At 38.2% G+C, this 19473-nt stretch overlaps 1 protein-coding gene across 1 annotated transcript in view; it reads left to right on the forward strand.

Annotated features, from left to right (window-relative positions):
• The window catches only part of NWD2 (NACHT and WD repeat domain containing 2), a 239141-nt gene that overhangs the window by 117519 nt on the left and 102149 nt on the right, over positions 1-19473 (forward strand). Inside the window, exon 3 of the mRNA XM_010852410.1 lies at positions 9277-9393. Within this exon, the coding sequence (XP_010850712.1) occupies positions 9277-9393 (117 nt within the window). The remainder of the gene's footprint in view (positions 1-9276; positions 9394-19473) is intronic.

A 19473-nucleotide genomic window follows, 5' to 3' on the forward strand; every position in this document is an offset into this window, starting at 1 on the left:
TACAAAACAAGATAATTCCTACAGAGCAAATGCCCTAGGCAAGGGCAGAATCATCAGAGTGAGTGTGTAGCCTCCCATGGTAATACCTTTGAGAAGCAGCCTCCATCTTAGTACCGTGTTTGTTCAACACCAGAACCAGTCATCTTGTCTCTGTAGTTACATTTTTTTGCATTTGGATAGTGTCATATGGCTTCCCAGGTGGCACTAGTGGTAAGAATCTGCCTTCCAATGCAGGAGACACAAGAGACTCCTGGGTAGGGAAGATCCCCTGGAGTAGGAAATGGCCCCCCACTCCAATATTCTTGCCTGGAAAATTCCCTGGGCAGAGGAGCCTGGCGCACTACAGCCCATGGGGCTGCAAAGAGTCAGACACTACTGAGCTACTGAACACACACACTGTCCGATAGCATGGGAAAATTAAGAAGGAAAATATTTTGGAAAATATTTCAATTTCAGAGGCTCTTAATGTGAAACCATTATAAATTGTTTTTGTTTTATTTTGATAAAGCGTAAGGTTATTATTTGTTTCTTACACAGTTGCTTTATTGTTTGTTCAGTAATCTTGGTATTTAAATGATTGTGTCTGATTTCAACTGGTAAAATTTGTTAGAGCTTTTATTTTCTGGCTTTTTTTGTTTTCAGACCAATTCAGCACATTATAATGAGCATGATAAATTAGCTTCCCTAAGAATATTTTTAAAGAAGTTAGATAGTTTTAAGTGAAAAAAGATAAAATCAAATTACTTTCCTAAGCTTTTATATTTAATGATGCAATAAGCAAAGACACATAAAATGTGCTGTCAACAAGGTAGTATTCCAATAAATAGTAAATTAGATTCTAGTGTCTGCAGTGCTTGGACATTAGGCCAAAAGCTAAACTTAATTTTTAAAGTATATGATAAATCTTGTCTTTTTGAGCACTTTGGGTTCAAGCCACTTCTTGCCAGTTATTGATTATGTGGATATATGGCATTTCTGTTTGCCCATAATGGTGTTTTGTGTGGCATAAGCTAAATGTTTCATTTATTTATTTCTTCCTTGTCTTCATGGTTGCTTGATTTTATTTTTCATCATTTTCTGCTCATAAAGACATTTGAGAAAGAACAATTTAAATATTCTCTTACTTCCAGCTTTTCTTTAAACAGTGCAATTGAAGTAAGGATACATGTACCTATGAAGGCCTGGGTGAAGGCAGGGGTGGCCAGATTTTAAGGAAATAACAGGTGCAAAAACGATTATAAAAGACTCCCATAGATGGCAAATAAATCTTGTGACATTTAGGCTTCTATTTAAAAAATAAGTGAATGCCTTGTTTTGACTTTTACCCTGGTCATTTGTTCACATATATTTAGTGAGATCTTACTGTTTAGCTCTTCATATACCAAGTGCATGATTTAAACATTTCTGTTCTTACTCTCAGTTCTTTGAGTTGGAGTTGTAAGACCTGTAGAAAATCACAGTCCAAGCTAGATGTGCAGAGTATTCCTGAGAGATAATTCAGTTCATGTATCATAAAAATTTGCCCACTTAAAGTATACAATTCAGTGTTTTTAGTATATTCACAGTTATATAATCACTGCCAAAATCAATTTTAGAATATTTTCATCATCTGAAGAAGAAATCCTGTCCCTTTGGCATCACTTCCTAATTGCCCTATTCCCCTCCCTCCCAGCCCTGGACAACCAGTAATCTACTATTTGACAGTATAGATTTGCCTGTTCTAGACCTTTCATGAAAATGGAATCATGCAACAGGTGATCTTTTGTGACTAGCTTCTTTCCCTGAAGATAACATTTTCAAGGCTCATCCATATTGTAACATGTATCAGTATTTCATTGCTTTTTTCTTGCCAGAACATACCCCATTGTGTGATGTATATCATTTTTATTTATCCATTGATCAGTTTATGGACATTTGAAGTGTTTCCACTTTTTGGCTATTATGAATACTACTGTTATGAACATTCATGTACAAATATTTTGTCTAGAGGTAGGTTTTCATCTCTCTTGGGTATATACCAAGAATAATTTGCTGGATCATGTGGTAATTCTGTTCAGTTATTTGGGGAACTGCCAGACTGTTTTCTAAAGTGGCTGCACTGTTCTATACTCCTACCAGCAGTGCATGAGGTTTGTAATTGCTCCACATCTTTATCAACACTTGTTATCAGTCTTTTTGATCATAGCCATCCTAGTGGGTATGAAGTGTTATCTTGTAGTTTTGATTTGTAATCCCCCTGATGACTAATGAAATTATCTTTTCATGTGGTAATATTGATTAGATTATTGTTTATTGGCAATCTGTATATATTCTGTGAAGAAATATCACTCAAATCTTTTGTCTATTTTAAAATGGATTGTCTTATTGAGTTGTAGGAGTTCCCAATATATTCCAGATACAAACCTATTATCAAATATGATTTGCAAATACTTTCTTCCATTTTAAGGGTGCCTTCTTCACTTTCTTGTTAGTGTCTTTTGAATCACAATTTTTTTTTAATTTTGAGAAGTCAAATTTAATTTACTTATTTATAACTTCACAATAATATCTAAAAAATCATTGTCAAATCCAGGTCACAAAGATGTTTTCTATAAGAATATGATTTTATAGTTTTAACTCTTAATTTATGTTTAGGATCCATTTTTAGTTAATTTTTATATATGGTGTGAGGTAGGAATAAAACCTCACTCTATTGCATGTAATTGTCCAGTTATCACAATATTGTTGACTGTTTTGCCACCCTTGTTGAAATTAGTTGACCATAAGTGTGAGAATTTGTTTCTGGATTTTTAATTTTATTCCATTGAATACACTTATGCCAGTATCACACTATCTTGATTATTGTAGCTTCATCAGTTCAGTTGCTCAGTCATGTCCGACTCTTTGCGACCCCATGAACTGCACGCAGCACGCCAGGCCTCCCTGTCCATCACCAACTCCCGGAGTCCACCCTAACCCATGTCCATTGAGTCATTGATGCCATCCAACCATCTCATCCTCTGTCATCCCCTTTTCCTCCTGCCCTCAATCTTTCCCAGCATCAGGGTCTTTTTCAAGGCTGCAATCACTATCTGCAGTGGTTTTAGAGCCCAGAAAAATAAAGTCAGCCACTGTTTCCCCATCTATTTGCCATGAAGTGATGGGACCAGATGCCATGATCTTTGTTTTCTGAATGTTGAGCTTTAAAGCCAACTTTTTCACTCTCCTCTTTCACTTTCATCAAGAGGCTCTTCAGTTCCTCTTCATTTTCTGCCATAAGGGTGTTGTCATCTGCATATCTGAGGCTATTGATATTTCTTCTGGCAATCTTGATTCCAGCTTGTGCTTCTTCCAGCCCAGCGTTTCTCATGATCTCTGCATATAAGTTAAATAAGTAGGGTGACAATATACAACCTTGATGTACCCCTTTTCCTATTTGGAACCAATCTGTTGTTCCATGCCTAACTGTTGCTTCCTGACCTATATATAGGTTTCTCAAGAGGCAGGTCAGGTGGTCTGGTATTCCAATCTCTCTCAGAATTTTCCACAGTTTATTGTGATCCACACAGTCAAAGGCTTTGGCATAGTCAATAAAGCAGAAATAGATGTTTTTCTGGAACTCTCTTGCTTTTTTGATGATCCATTGGATGTTGGCAATTTGATCTCTGCTTTCTCTGCCTTTTTTAAAACCAGCTTGAACATCTGGAAGTTCATGGTTTACATATTGCTGAAACCTGGCTTGGGGAATTTTAAGCATTACTTTACTAGTGTGTGAGATGAGTGCAATTGTGTTGTAGCTTCATACTGAATTTGAAATCTGGAAGTGTGAGTCTTCCAACTTAATTCTCCTTTTGCAAGATTATTTTGGTTGTTTTGGGTCTCTTGAATTTCCATATGATTTTTAAGATCAGCTTGTCAATTTCTGTAAGCCAGCTGGAAGTTTTATAGTGATTGCATTGAATCTATAGCTTTATCTAGAGGTGTTGCCATCTTAATATTTACTTCCCCCAGCCATTTATAGGGGATGTCTTTCAATGGTGTTTTGTAATTTTCAAAATGTAAAATTTACATTTCTTTTGTTCAGTTTATTTATGAGCTTTTTATTCTTTTTCATGCTCTTAAATGGACTTTTTTATTTATCTTAGATTGCTGCTGCTAGTATATAGAAGTACAGTTCGGTTCAGTTGCTCAGTCATGTCCAACTCTTTGCAACCCCATGGACTGCAGCACCAGGCTTCCCTGTCCATCACCAACTCCTGGAGCTTACTCAAACTAATGTTCATCAACTCGGTGATGCCATCCAGCCATCTCATCCTCTGTCGTCCCCTTCTCCTCCCACCCCCAATCTTTCCCAGCATCAGGGTCTTTTCAAATGAGTCAGTTCTTCACATCAGGTGGCTATAGTATTGGAATTTCAGCTTCAGCATCAGTTCTTCCAATGAACACCCAAGACTGATCTCCTTGCAGTCCAAGGGACTCTCAAGAGTCTTCTCCAACACCACAGTTCAAAAGCATCAATTCTTTGGCACTCAGCTTTCTTTATAGTCCAGCTCTCACATCCATACATGACTACTAGAAAAACCATAGCCTTGACTAGATGGACCTATGTTGGCAAAGTGATATCTCTGCTTTTTAATATGCTGTCTAGGTTGGTCATAACTTTTCTTCCAAGGAGCAAGCATCTTTTAATTTCATGGCTGCAGTCACCATCTGCAGTGATTTTGGAGCCCAAGAAAATAAAATCTGTCTCTGTTTCCATTGTTTCCCCATCTATTTGCCATGAAGTGATGGGACCAGATGCCATGATCTTAGTTTTCTGAATATTGAGTTTTACAGTTGGATCTTATACATTGATCTTGTATTCTACAACCTTGCACAACTCATTAATTGTAAGTTTTTTAGTGGTTTCCTTAGAATTTTCAATATATAAGATTTTGTGATCTATGAATACAGGTGGATCTGCTTTCGCCTTTCCTCTATGGACTTATTTTATTTCTTTTCTTGCCCAGTTGCCCTGGCTGGAACCTCCACCTCCAGTATAGTGTAGAATAAAAGTGGAAATACTGGGTATCCTTTTTCTGCTTCTAATCTTAGGTAGAAAGCTTTCAGTGCTCCTTAAGTATCATGTTAGATATGTTTTTCTTTAAAACATGTCCTTTACTCAGGTGGAAGAAGTTAATTTCTATTACTAGTTGAGGGTTGTTTTTTTTTAAATCACGAAGCAGTGTTGGATTTAGTTGGACTCTTTTGTATCTGTTGAGACTGACTATATGGGTTTTGTCCTTTATTAATATATAGTGTCTCCCATTAGTTGATTTTCTGATGCTAATGCTACATTTATGGAATAAATCCCACCTAGTTGTGTTATATAATTCTTTTTATGTGCTACCAGGTTAGGTTTGTAGTACTTTTGTTGAGGATGTTTATTTTCATGAGATGTTGCTTTGTATTTTCCTCATAATATTTTTGTCTAGCTGTGATACCAAGATCATACTGGTCTCAGAGTAAGTTAGGAATGTTCTTTTGTAGACTGAATAATTGATACAAATGCTTTTGTAAACATTGGGTAGAATTCACCAGTTTATCCATCTGAACCTAGGCTTTTCTTTTTATGCAGCTTTTTAAAACTTACTACTTAATCTTTTGTCATAAATATCTTCACATTTTCTATTCTATCTTGAGTCAATTTACATAGCCAGTGTCTCTCTAGGAATTTGTCCATTTCATGTAAGGGATCTAATTAATTGGCACACAGATGTCCATAGTATTCTCTAATAATTCTTCTATTTCTGTAAGGTTAATAGTTATAGCCTCTTTCACCCCACATTTTAGATAGCTTTTTTTTTTTTTTTTTGGTCTGTTCATTTAGTTTTGTCCCCTTTGTTGATCTCTTCAAGAACCAATTTTTGGTTTGTTTTTTCTAAATTTTCTATTCTGTTTCATCAATTTCCATTGTCATCTATTATTTCCTTCCTCCTGCTTGCTTTGGCTTGCCCTTGATCTCCTCTTCCTATTGTCTTCAGTTAAATTATTGAAATCTTAATTTTTATGTAGGTGTTTATAGGTCTAAATTCCTCTAAGTACTACTTTACTTGCATCTCACAGTTTCAGTATGTTGTATCTTCATTTTTTCATTCATCTCAAAGTAATTTTTAATTTCCCTAGTAATTTCTTCTTTGATTCATTGGTTATTTAGGAGTGTTAATTTCCAAATACTGGTGAATTTTCCAAGTTTCTGTTATTAATTTCTGATACCATCCCATTGTATTCAGAGAACATACTTTATATGAATTAAATCTATTTAAGGTTATTGAGGCTTGTTTTATCATCTAACATATGGTCTATCCTGGAGAATGTTCTCTGTGGACTTAAGAATGTACATTCTGTTGTTGGATAGATTGTCCTAAGACATTAGAACCAGTTGGTTTATGGTATTGCTTCAGTCTTCTAGGATTTTGGTGATCTTCTTTCTAGTTCTTCTTCCCATTATTGAATGAGATATTCAGTCTCCAGTCGTTACAGTTGAATTGTCAGTTTCTCCTTCACTGCTGTCGGTTTGTGGTTCATGTATTTTAAGGCTCTTTGTTTGTTGCACATACATTTATGATTGTTATATCTTCCTGTTGGATGGACCCTTATTATAAAATGTCCCTCTTCATCTCTAGTTATATTGTTTTAAAATTTATTTTCTGTGATATTAAAATAGCCCTGTGAGCTTTCCTATGGTTGGTGTTGGCGTGATAAATCTTTTTCCACCGTTTTAACCAGTCTGCCCAATGTATCGGAAAAGGCAATGGCACCCCACTCCAGCACTCTTGCCTGGAAAATCCCATGGACGGAGGGGCGTGGAAGGCTGCAGTCCATGGGGTCGCTGAGGGTCGGACGCCACTGAGCGACTTCACTTTCACTTTTCACTTTCATGCATTGGAGAAGGAAATGGCAACCCACTCCAGTGTTCTTGCCTGGAGAATCCCAGGGATGGGGGAGCCTGGTGGGCTGCCATCTATGGGGTCGCACAGAGTTGGACACGACTGAAGCGACTTAGCAGCAGCCCAGTGTATATCTCCTGTAGAAGCATATTGTCAAGTATTGCTTTTATCCAGTATCAGTCTCTGCCTTTGTATTGTTTAAATCAGTCACACTTAATATATTGACATAATGGTATTATTGACATAATGGGATTTACTTCTGTCATTTTACTTTTATTCTATATATTTGTCATTTGTTTTCCTCTATTTGCTTTGCTTTGCAGTGTGTGACTTTTCTAGTTTAACATTTTAATTCCTTTAATGATTTTGATTTTTCTTTGTAGTTAAAGACATATACATATTGTTAGTATAAATCATAAGCAGATTCTAAGTTAATTCCATTGAGCTAGGTGGCTCAGTGGTAAAGAATTTGCCTGTAAAACAGACATGGGTTCAATCTCTGTATCAGAAAGATCCCATGGAGAAGGAAATGGCAACCTACTCCAGTATTCTTGCCTGGGAAATCCCATGGACACAGGAGCCTGGCGGGTTACAGTCCATGAGGTCACACAGAGTCAGACATGACTTAAGTGACTCAGCAATAGAAAGACTACTCCCTTATAGCTCTATTCCCTTTTCTCCCTTTTTGTGCTATTGTTATTATATATTCAACGTCTAATAAGTTACAATGACATCATTATTACTTTGTATAATTTTATGTCACTTAAAGGTTTGACTGGAATAGCAGGTATATATTTACAGCTTTTGTTACATCAACTTTTCATTTTTACCATTTCTGTATCTCATTTATTCTAAATCATACCTTTCCTCAGATCCTCAAACAGTGTCAGCCAAAAGGATGGGGACCAGGTTCTGTGTATGGTTGTTTGTGTATGGCACAACCGAGTTATCATTCACATTGCAGATTCGTGTGTTTATTTTGACAGTTTATTGGCAGATGGTCAAAAATGTCTTGTTTAGTAATTTCAGTATATGAAGTTCAGTAATTTACAGTTCTGTCCAGTTAAACTTTGTGATGGTGAAGTATATATAAATATATCTGCACTTTCTAACATGAAAGTCGGTAACTGCATGTGACTAGTAAGCATTTGAACTGAATTTTTTAGTTTATATTAACTTTTAGATAACCACAGCTAATGGCTCTCATATTAGACAGTGAAGTTATATCTCAGATGTTCCCCTTTCTTAATATTAAAGCAAGAACCCTAAAATAAGTGTTCATAGTTTCATATGTTATAGAACTCATTGCCTGGGCCATAGGAATATTTTTTAAAGAATCTGTTATATCTCCATCAGCCACCTAAAAATTCAAGTGCAGATAGACAGAGATTTTGGTACAGACACTTATGTGGGGTGTTGGCCAAAAGAAGGGAAGTACACAGTACTTGGGGCACACTGGAGGATCCATGCCCTGGGTCTCCATCTCACTGGATGCCTTGCAAACAGTAAGGAGAGGGTTCTTTTTTCTGCTTATAGGAAATAAGGAAAAGAAGAATTCTTCAAAGCTACAATTAGAAACGTTTACCTTATGCAGATAGCAGTTGAGTAAAGGGAATGAAACTCATACTGCTCTCCATAGCAAATTTTTCAAAGAGTGTAATTGTACAAGTTCTTACAGATTCTCAGAATCTTTCCTTGTAGTCTTTGAAGTAAGGAGACAGAGGATCCCATTATCCTCACTTCTCTGTAAGGTATCCCTTTCATTGTCTTCTATATACATTTTTTCAGATATGTAGTGATGAAAGCTGAGCTGCTTAGGGGCTTAGAGATAACAGATATAAGCAAAATGTCCCCATGGGATAACAGGTTTCTTTTTTTTTTATTTTTTTAAAGAAATGTATTTATTTAACTTTGGGTCAGTATATGCGAATGCCCATTGTGGTTTTCCCTTCTCATATTGAGACACAGTGTAAAATTACACACTGTTCCTTATCTCAGATAATGTAGAAACTACATCCCAGCTGCTTTCAGACTTCTGAAATCCTGTTGCCATTTCAATATAATGAAAGCCTGCACTGAAAAGCCTCTGACATTTAACATTTCATTTTCTCTGGGCCCATGTCAACAGTATAATCAGGGACAAAAAAAAGAAATTATAGTGTTCATCCCCAAACCATCATGGTATTAAAAAAAAAAATACCCCTTTAGATTAATCTTAAAAATCATTTTCCCTCTCAAAGGCAAAACATGCTGCCAAGAGAAAAGTTAGAAGTCATATTAGCTTAATATTGTGAATAAGAATAAAGCCTACATGTCAATTGAGTTTTCCTGCAGGTGAATTAACACTGCCTCCTCTCTTGGTCCCCAGGTCATAGATCTGTACTGGGGAATTGATGAAGATGAATGGGACAGCCCTGAGCTCCAGAAGACCCGCATGAAGCTGCTGGAAGATTGTTTGAAAACTTCTGCAGGTCCATGTTTTGTTGTGGGTATAGAAACACTAATGCTTTATATTAAATTGTAGATGAATGTGAGAATTCTTGATTTGTGATTCTTAAAAGGCTATTAGAATGCGGGAGCAGGAAATACTTGCTTTTCTATATCTATTTAAAATTCTTAAACTGTCTCCTTGTCCTCAGTGTGTGAGGACAAAATCCTCCACTTGCCATGAACAGCACTGCAAATTAACGGTTAATAATTTGAAGTGGTAATCAAAGGGAGGGCTTGGGGTTGACAACAATTTCCAAGCACCTTGTGATCACCAGTGAGGATTACTCAGTCCTCCAATAAGTATCCTCATTTTCCTTACATTTTATCATGTGGTATTCCATCCTAGTATCTGTTTCTCAGCATTAGAATTTCTGGCATATTTCTTTAAACACTGTGGCTGAAACATTGTTCAACTAAATACACTGTGTCAGATCCACCAATAGGAATTGATATCATGTGGAAAAAAATTGTTTTTATGGTGATTTTCAGCCAGAGATGCTCAAGTGGAACATTATCATTAATTTGTCATTATTTTCTAAAGGGATATCCAAATCCAAATCCAGTCCTCTGTGTAAACACAGTGGTGGTAAGAGAAGCAGATCACTCTGTGACAGATGATGCACTAAATCATGGCCTTAATTTAGCTGAAGAAAGACCTTATCCTGAACCCAAACACTCCTACCAGCCGATAGGGAAGTTGGCCCTTTCCACACAGATGTTCTGAGGTTGATGGATGCTTGTGAATTACTAGTGGAGAAAATGTCATAGTATACAATTAAAAGCTAGATTCAGTGTATCAGTAAAAGCTTTTAATATGTATTTGCATGTCCATTTATATTCAAACTCCACATAAGGGGTAAAGTACATAAAGGATGTTCTATAATATTTTTAGTATGTGGATAAATTATTCATTTATTCACCAGCTACTTAGTGAATGCTGTTCCTAGTGAATGCTCTTAGTTTTGGGGCAAGTAGATTTATATGAAATGATCATTTTGTAGGTCAGTTTCTTATGACTAATGTTAGAGTTGTACTGAAAAGGTAAGACTTTGTTTCCTCATGGAGGATTATTCTTATGTGGGACTTGCATCATTTTTATGTGGGACTAACAAGAGAGGGCAGATAAATATCAAAGCAACAAGTAAACAACAAGTCAGATGGTAACAAGAGCTATGGAGAAAAATACAAAAAGGAAGGAAGAGAGGGAAGAGAAGTGAGGGGAGAGACTTGTTATTTTGAGTAGAAAGGTGGAGAAAGCCTCACCAGTAAGGTGACTGTGGAGGCGGTGGCAGGACGAGGGACAGGGAAGAACCAAGTGGACGGTGCACGCACAGCTTTCCAGGAGAGGAATTGGGGAGCGTGCGTGGCATGCTCAGGAGAGAGGAAGCAGGTGGGTGCCTAAAGCAGCATAAGCACAAGAGTGTGGGAGTGGGGTCTTGTCACCTTGAAACTGACCAGAAAGACTTTACTGTACTCGGTCATGAGAAGCCAGAGTACGTGGAGCAGAGGACTGAGATCCGACTCATGCTAAAGCCTACTGTGGCTGCTGGGGGTAGGACAGAGGGCAAAGCATGAAAACTAACGTGATATGCAAAACAAGAACATACATGGTTGGGGGGTAGAGAATGGACATCCAAAAACAGTGTCCTGTGGTCTGAACAGAATGCAGAAAATCCTAAAAAAGTCTATAGATACCCGAAGAGCTAGTAGTGGAAGAGGAATTAAGACTTTTTCCATGAGTCTTCAGGGGATAGAGAGAGAGCAGTGGGTAGAAATCACAGGGAGACAGGTTTTGGCTCCAAGTGAAGCTGTTAGAGGCTTTAGCTTTCTCTCAGATTTGGGAGTCAGAGATCCCTGGGTCTCACTGACATTTCACAGCTGTGGGACATTGGAGGAACTTCTTTACCATTCTAAGCTTTGGCTTTCTTATCTGTAAACTGGAAATAATAGTTACCTGCCTCCTGGTGTCTTTCTGAGGATGAAATGAAATTACAGGACACTTTTTATAGTGTCTGATAAATAGTAACCCACAAAAAGTATTATTTTTTTGTCGTAATCATTATCTCTCAAAACTGCCTAAATTGTTGGTGATGCACTCTTTACAGATTCATCAAACTAGAGAACACAGATCACTCTGACAGAGATGCTGTAGGAGAGATAGACAAATTAGACCAAATTCCACCATGCTTAGAAAGCTAGATTTAGAAGACAAAGAGCTGTGTGTGTGTATGCCCTGGGGCATCTCTATTGCTGTGATCTTCATAGCTTTAGACCGATCCAGCCTCAGAAATTCAGGGATAAGAGAGACATTCTTTTCCTTTTATCTTCCTGTAGAGTATCATACCCAAAGTAACTAAAATTAGTCATGGCCATTAATCCCTAGAAGTTGCTGGCAGGGGGATGAATAAAGACTTCGTAAGTTCATGCAGGTTCTGAGAGTAAAGGTTAACTGATAGAATACCGGTAACAACTTCACTGAACATAAGCAAATCATTTATCCCTCCTTCTGTTCCCTATTGCACGTTGAAACTCAAGGCAACCATAATAAAACCCTGTGGACAGAGCCAGGATTATTCACCCCAGTGATCCTAAATCATGCAAGGCCTATTTCACTGCTTATAGGAAAAAGTACGTCTCTTATGGCCTTTCCTGTTGTAACTATGGTAACAGTGGGCTATGTGTGTCGCTTTTGAGCTCCAGTTTCCCTGCCCACTGCTCCCTTGTGATATTTCGAGAAGTCATGATGACCCCCCTGGGATGCAAAGCATGGCATATTACTTCCCTAGTGCTGAAGTCTTTGGCAAGAAATTTTACTATTACTCAATGAAAAAAAAATGTGTTTTTATCTTCAAAGCCTTCACAGATACTAGCCCTTATGTTAGTTACAAATTCAGTACCAGACAAAGCTTTCATATTTGAGTACCTCAGGAATTGAAGTCCAAAGGGAACTTGGACTTAAATGTTGTATGCAGATGGTTCTTTTCAACTTCCTTTCCTAAAAGTTGTCCTTTGAGATGGGGCCTGGGGTCCCAGAGACAGGCAGGCTATGCCTGCTAATCCCAGGAAGTTCTTTGCACACTTGCTTTGAGTCACATGGAGGACAGAGAGATGGAGTAAGGTACCTAGACAAGTGTCCAGTTTCGCTCTCAGGATTAACTTGGGAGATATACCACACTGAAATTCATCATCTCTACTAAGAAAGAACAGCTTTTGTAGATGTGGATTAGAAGGCTCAGACAGTGAGGAAAACCTACAATTTTTATTTCACAACTGGAGTTAGAGCCCTAGTTCTGACAGGGCAGGTCACTGACCTCACCTTGCTTTAATTATCACATCCATAAAATGGGAAAAAATAACAGTAAACTGAAAGTAAAATAAGTATAAAAGGTTTGTTGTAGAAACCAAATGTGATGGTGTATGTGAGAGTTCTTTGTAAACTATAAAGAGCTCCACAAGTATTAGTTATTATTCAGTGGTGATTTTGTTATTTTCCAATGAGAATAAAATGTTTTTATTAATACTGGGTGTTTATGTGATACTGGAAAATTTTCCCTTTGAAAATGTGGAGGATAGTCTCAGTGTAGAAAGGGTTAATACCTGATTCAGACAGTCAAATATTAAAGGGTTTTTGAGTTCATTCTTAACATTATAAAATGTAGAGAGTATATATTAATTTGCTGAAATTTACTTACTAAGACCTTTACCTGCTCCCAAGAAGGGATTCTGATCAGGAGTGCAGTTAACAAGGGGGCAGCTCACAGCTGGGTCCAGAATCACTATCTGTTTCTCCTTTTAAGTGCAGAGAATTGCCTCAGCCTTCACAAAGTATGCAAAGTTCAGCAGAATCTTTCCCCACCAGCCTGTTCCACCCACTTAATTCAGGAAAAGTCCTTATGAAGGGGAGAAAAATATCACCTCCTGGAGAGAGCAGAGTCCATATACATGCTGCCTATCTCAGCCCCATTCCTCTCCACAAGATGTGTTTATGGGGAGAGAGCATTTTCTTCTTGTCATCCCTCCAGACTCAGAGCAGCCCCAGAAAATTGGTTGTGGAGTTTGGGCATTGACTCTGGATCTTGAGTAAAGTCCCATCTCATAGCAGAAGTTGATAAAACCTTAAGTAATCTGCTGGCTTAAACTGGAGTTTGAAAAGCTTAGATAACTTTAGGGATGCTGCACCCAAATATGTGGCTGCATGCTCTGCTCTGTGGGGTACAGACAGTATCGCACTGCATTCCCTCAATCCACAGCGTGGATGATGTAGAACTCTACTGAGAAAGGTATTGGCAGGTTCCCCTAGGAGAGCCATGACTGGCCTCTGCACCCCCCAAAAAAAAGAGCACCAGTTAGAGACAGAGATTCCATGACTTAACATTCAGAGAGGTGTTCCCCACATCTTAGAGTCAGGACAAAGAGAATATGCCACCTGTAGTATTGTTTTGTTAATTCTCAGGAGTCTCAGGAAGCCAAAGCACATGTAGCATTCTCATTGGGGCTACCCGATTGCACAAATATGTTAGCAAGATCAAACCAGTCAACCCTAAAGGAAATCAACCCTGAGTATTCATTGGAAGGACTGATGCTAGAGCTGAAGCTCCAGTTCTTTGGCCACCTGATGCGAAGAGCCAACTCATTGGAAAAGATCCTGATGCTGAGAAAGATTAAGGGCAAGAGGAAAAGGGGATAAGAAGGGATGAGATGATTGGATGGAATCACCAACTCAGTGGACATGAGTTTGATCAAACTCTGGGAGTAAAGGTCAGGGAAGCATGGTATGCTGCAGTTCATGGGGTCTCAGAGTCAGACATGACTTAGTGACTGAACCAACAACATATTAGCACTGAAGAGAGAAATAGTCAAGACCAAAGGAATGGGACTGTTGCCATCATTCTTACCTGAGTGTAAGCAGATGCTGAAGCAGCCTCCTTACCTGCCCCCCAGCATTCACACACACTGCCATCAGTGGCCAAGGACAGAGAAAGAAAGGCCGTGGTCTTGCCTACCATAGACAGCTCCAGGCGGCAGCTTTAAAACCACTATGCACCAAGGAAGCAGAAGAAAGCTTAGCAGGCTAGGTTTTAAAGCAGAAGCATGAAGACTTAAGGAATTAAACTGAGAAATCTATTACTTAGCAAGTTTAAGTTTTTCCACTAGCCAAAAAAGACAAAGCCACAGCTGTTATTGATAAAAATTAAACCATCCCATATTTGTACATCACCAAGTGAATTAAACCTATAGCATTTAGATCAGTTCATCATGACCTGTGTCACCAGTCTCCTTCAGAGTTAAATTATACCCCCTTGACAGTTGAAGTTTAGTTTCTTACTTTAATTTTTAAGAAAATCATACAGTGAGAGTTAAGTCATTCAATTTAAAGAAAGAATTATTGTTTTTATAACAGTTTTGCTTTGGAAAATAGTTCATTTTATCCACATTTCAACTTTGGTTGACTTACATTTTAGGTACACTAAAAAAAAATACATGAAAAATTAAAATAAGTGCTTAATGTTTGTACTTTAACAAAATGTACAGTTTTTTATGACTTAGTTTTCAAATTTGTAAGTACAGATTTATTATTTTAAAAAGTACTAAAATGGGGACACAGATTTGAACTGGAAAGTCATCTAAATGAAACAATCTAGACATTTTTTAAGTTTTTTAAAAAAAAATTTTAATAAAAATTAATCTAAAATCTCAGATTTTCTAGGTATGTTTTGCTTGCACAATCAAGAATTCTTTACATATAAAATTAAGTTTGTCCAAGGACTTCCCTTAATCACTAATGATCCAGTGGTTCAATCACAGGTCAGGGGACTAGTTACATGCCGTAACTAAGAGTCCACATGTTGCAGCTAAGACTTGGGGCAGCCAAATGTTTAAAAAAAAAAAAAAAGCCCAAATTAAACTTTTCCAGTTGAAATCATCCAGATATTATAGTTCTAAGATAGGTTCCATTAATAAATAACTTGAGCACCACCAAAAAAAGTTAGAATGGGCAAACATTAAAAAATACTGTTTAAAAAAAAGAAAAGCTAGTTATCTCACAGGTGGAAGCCAAAATAGCACCATTTGGTTAATTGTTGCTAATATATAAAATGTTTCCACAATAAAATTTTAATACTAATACATAAGCTATTTTCACAGTTTAACTCACTATTTCACAGCTTATGTAAAGTAGCACATTTTATATGGTTAAAAGAATTACAAAGTCAACTGGAGAGCAGTTAGCCTCCTTATAACTTAATTGGTAAGAAAATTTTCACTTAAAACAAGGACTGCAACAACTTAAAGAGCTTAGTGGAGCTGTGGAGACAAAAATGATTAAAATCTCCAGAGAAAAATGGTCCTTCCTTGGTGAGCTGGCTTTACAGATTGATGTGTTCCAAAAGCATCAGTGGTTGTCATGAGTCGTTTGCTGACCATTGGGCAACACGGGTGATAGAAAGCTGGGGTGGAAAAGCAAAAGTAAGGTTGGTATTTAGGAGACACAGTCCACTAGATCGTAACAGAAAATTCAAGACTCTTGAAACACTTTAGTTCAAAGCAAACTGAATCAAACTGTAACCCGTTGCACCCAGTTCAAATACTGAATGGACTATCATGATTAGATTCTCACCTTATCAGTCTAACATAGGAAAATAAACCCCTCAATAAAAGTTCTTTTAAATACAATGCCCAGAATACAATGAAAATTACAGAATGTGCAAAGAATCAAGAAAACATACATATAAAATTTTTTTAAGTATACAATAAAAGTCAGTCCCAAGGTGAGCAAGATGATGGAATGGGCAATCAAAAACTGTTAAAAATACGTCAATGAAAATTAAAGACAGGTAAATGAATGAGATTGATTTCAACAAAGAAATCTAAAAAATTTATATTTTAGAACAGACACCAGATCTAAAATTAAAAATGTATTTGATGGGATTTAACAGAAGATTGAACATAAGACTGAATTAATGAACTCAGAGAGAAGTCAATAGAAAATATCCAAACTGAAATACAGATTTTAAAAAATAGTAAAAACAGAATGAAGCAGAAGAGACATGTGAGCCACAGTCAGTCTCACATAAGAGTAACTGGAGTCCCAGAAAAAGAGGATGGGGAAAGTGAGAATTTTTCCAAAAATGTTTAAAGACATCAACCCATATAGATTCAAAAAGCTCAGTTAACTGTAAGCAAAAAAATTACATCTGAGTTTGGACAGAGGAGCCTGGCAGTCTACAGTCCAGGGGATCTCAAAGAGTTGAACACGACTCAGCACACACATTATAGTAAATGCTGAAAACAAAAAATAAAGGAAAAAATTAAAAGCTATCAAAAGGAAGAAAAACATTGCCTGCACAAAAACAACAGATTTTCAGCTGATTTTTAATATGGAAGCTTTAGAAATCAAAAGACAGTAAAAGGTCCCAAATGTTGGAGACGAGATGGCAGAGTAGAAGGCCCTCCTCTCATAAGCACACCAAAATCACTGACTGAGAACAACTATCAATAAAAAGACTGGGATCTGTTAACAACAACAACAACAAAAACTCTGCATCCAAAGACAAAGAAGAAACCACTAGCTGGTAGGAGGGGCACGCTTGCAATATAATCAAAATCCCATACCACCCAAGGGAGCAGCCCACAAACTGGAGAATAATTATAGCCACAAGTTCTCCCATGAGAGAACAGTGAGCACCAGCCAGGCTCCCCAGCCTACAAGTCTAGCTTCCAGAGGAGGAGCCCCCAGAGTGTTGAGCTTTCAGAGCTAGCAGGGCTTCATCGCAGGAGCGCCACAGGACAGGGGGAAACAGACTCCACTCTTGGAGAGTGCACACAAGGTCTCACGTACACCAGGACCCAGGGCAAAAGCAGTAACTCCTAGGAGCCTAGGTTAGACCTGCCTGCTGGTCTTGGAGAGGCTCCAGGGAAGGCAGACTGGGGGGACATGGGGAAGGGTGGCATGGAGCTATGGCTCTCTCTGGGTCATAAAAGAGAGCGTGGCTCTCTCTGGGGTCATAAAAGCTGGTGGCAGAAACAGTGGGGACCTATGTGAACTCTAACTAGAGGCAGACATTTTGGATTCTGGGCACAAAGACCTGGCCCTACCCAACAGCCTGTAAGCTCCAATACTGGGATGCCTCAGCCCAGATAACCAATAGAGCAGGAACATAGCCCTACCTATCAGCAGACAGGCAGCCTAAAGACTTCCTGAGCCCACAACAACCTCTAGACACACCCTGCTCACCAGAGGGCCAAGACCCACCACCACCCACCAGAAAACCTTCGCAAGCCTCTAGACCAGCCTCACCCAACTAGGGGTGGACATTAGAAACAAAACTACAGTCCTACAGACCCGAGTCCACAAACACAAGTCAGAATCTACCCTGGAACTGGCTGGTCTCCGGACCTAAGAAAAGCTGAAGGCAAAGGAGAAAAGGAAAGGTATAGCATTTGAATGGAGAGTTCCAAAGAATAGCAAGGAGAGATAAGAAACCCTTCCTCAGTGATCAGTGCAAAGAAATAGAGGAAAACAATAGAATGGGAAAGACTAGAGATCTCTTCAAGAAAATTAGAGATACCAAGGGAACTTTTCATGCAAAGATGGGCACAATAAAGGACAGAAATGATATGGACCTAAGAGAAGCAGAAGATATTAAGAAGAGGTGGCAAGAACACCCAGAAGAACTATACAAAAAAGATCTTTACAACCCAGATAATCACGATGGTGTGATCACTCATCTAGAACCAGACATCCTGGAATGTGAAGTCAAGTGGGCCTTAGGAAGCATCACTATGAACAAAGCTAGTGGAGGTGATGGAATTCCAGTTGAACTATTTCAAATCCTAAAAGATGATTCTGTGAAAGTGCTGCACTCAGTATGCCAGCAAATTTGGAAAACTCAGCAGTGGCCACAGGACTGGAAAATGTCAGTTTTCATTCCAATCCCAAAGAAAGGCAATGCCAAAGAATGTTCAAACTACCACACAATTGTGCTCATCTCCCACGCTAGCAAAGTAATGCTCAAAATTCTCTAAGCCAGGTTTCAACAGTATGTGAACCATGAACTCCCAGATGTTCTACCTGGATTTAGAAAAGGTAGAGGAACCAGAGATCAAATTACCAACATCCATGGGACCATCGAAAAAGCAAGAGAGTTCCAGAAAAACGTCTATTTCTGCTTTATTGACTATGCCAAAGCCTTTGACTGTGTTAATCACAATAAACTGTGGAAAATTCTGAAAGAGATGGGAATACTAGACTACCTAACCTGCCTCCTGAAGAATCTGTATGCAGGTCAGGAAGTAACACAGAACTGGACATGAAACAACAGACTGGTTCCAAACAGGGAAAGGAGTACATCAAGGCTGTATATTGTCACCCTGCTTATTTAACTTATATGCAGAGTATAACATGAGAAACACTGGGCTAGATGAAGCACAAGCTGGAATCAAGATTGCTGAGAGAAATATCAATAACCTCAGATATGCAGATGACACCACCCTTATGGCAGAAAACGAAGAACTCAAGACCCTCTTGATGAAAGTGAAAGAGGAGAGTGAAAAAGTTGGCTTAAAACTCAACATTCAGAAAACTAAGATTATGGCATCTGGTTCCATCACTTCATGGCAAATAGATGGGGAAGCAATGGAAACAAGGACAGACTTTATTTTTGGGGGCTCCAAAATCACTGCAGATGGTTACTGCAGCCATAAAATTAAAAGACGCTTACTCCTTGGAAGAAAAGTTATGACTGACCTAGACAGCATATTAAAAAGCAGAGACATTACTTGGCCAACAAAGGTCCGTCTAGTCAAAGCTATGGTTTTTCCAGTAGTCATGTGTGGATGTGAGAGTTGGACTATAAAGAAAGCTGAGTGTGAAATAATTGATGCTTCTGAACTGTGGTGTTGGAGAAGACTTTTGAGGATCCCTTGGACAGCAAGGAGATCCAACCAGTCCATCCTAAAGGAAATCAGTCCTGAATATTCATTGGAAGGACTGATGCTGAAGCTGAAACTCTAATACTTTGGCCACCTGATGTGAAGAACTGACTCATTTGAAAAGATCCTGATGCTGGGAAAAATT

Source organism: Bison bison, unplaced genomic scaffold, assembly GCF_000754665.1.
Source record: "Bison bison bison isolate TAMUID 2011002044 unplaced genomic scaffold, Bison_UMD1.0 scf7180017864310, whole genome shotgun sequence".
Lineage (NCBI taxonomy): Eukaryota > Metazoa > Chordata > Mammalia > Artiodactyla > Bovidae > Bison > Bison bison.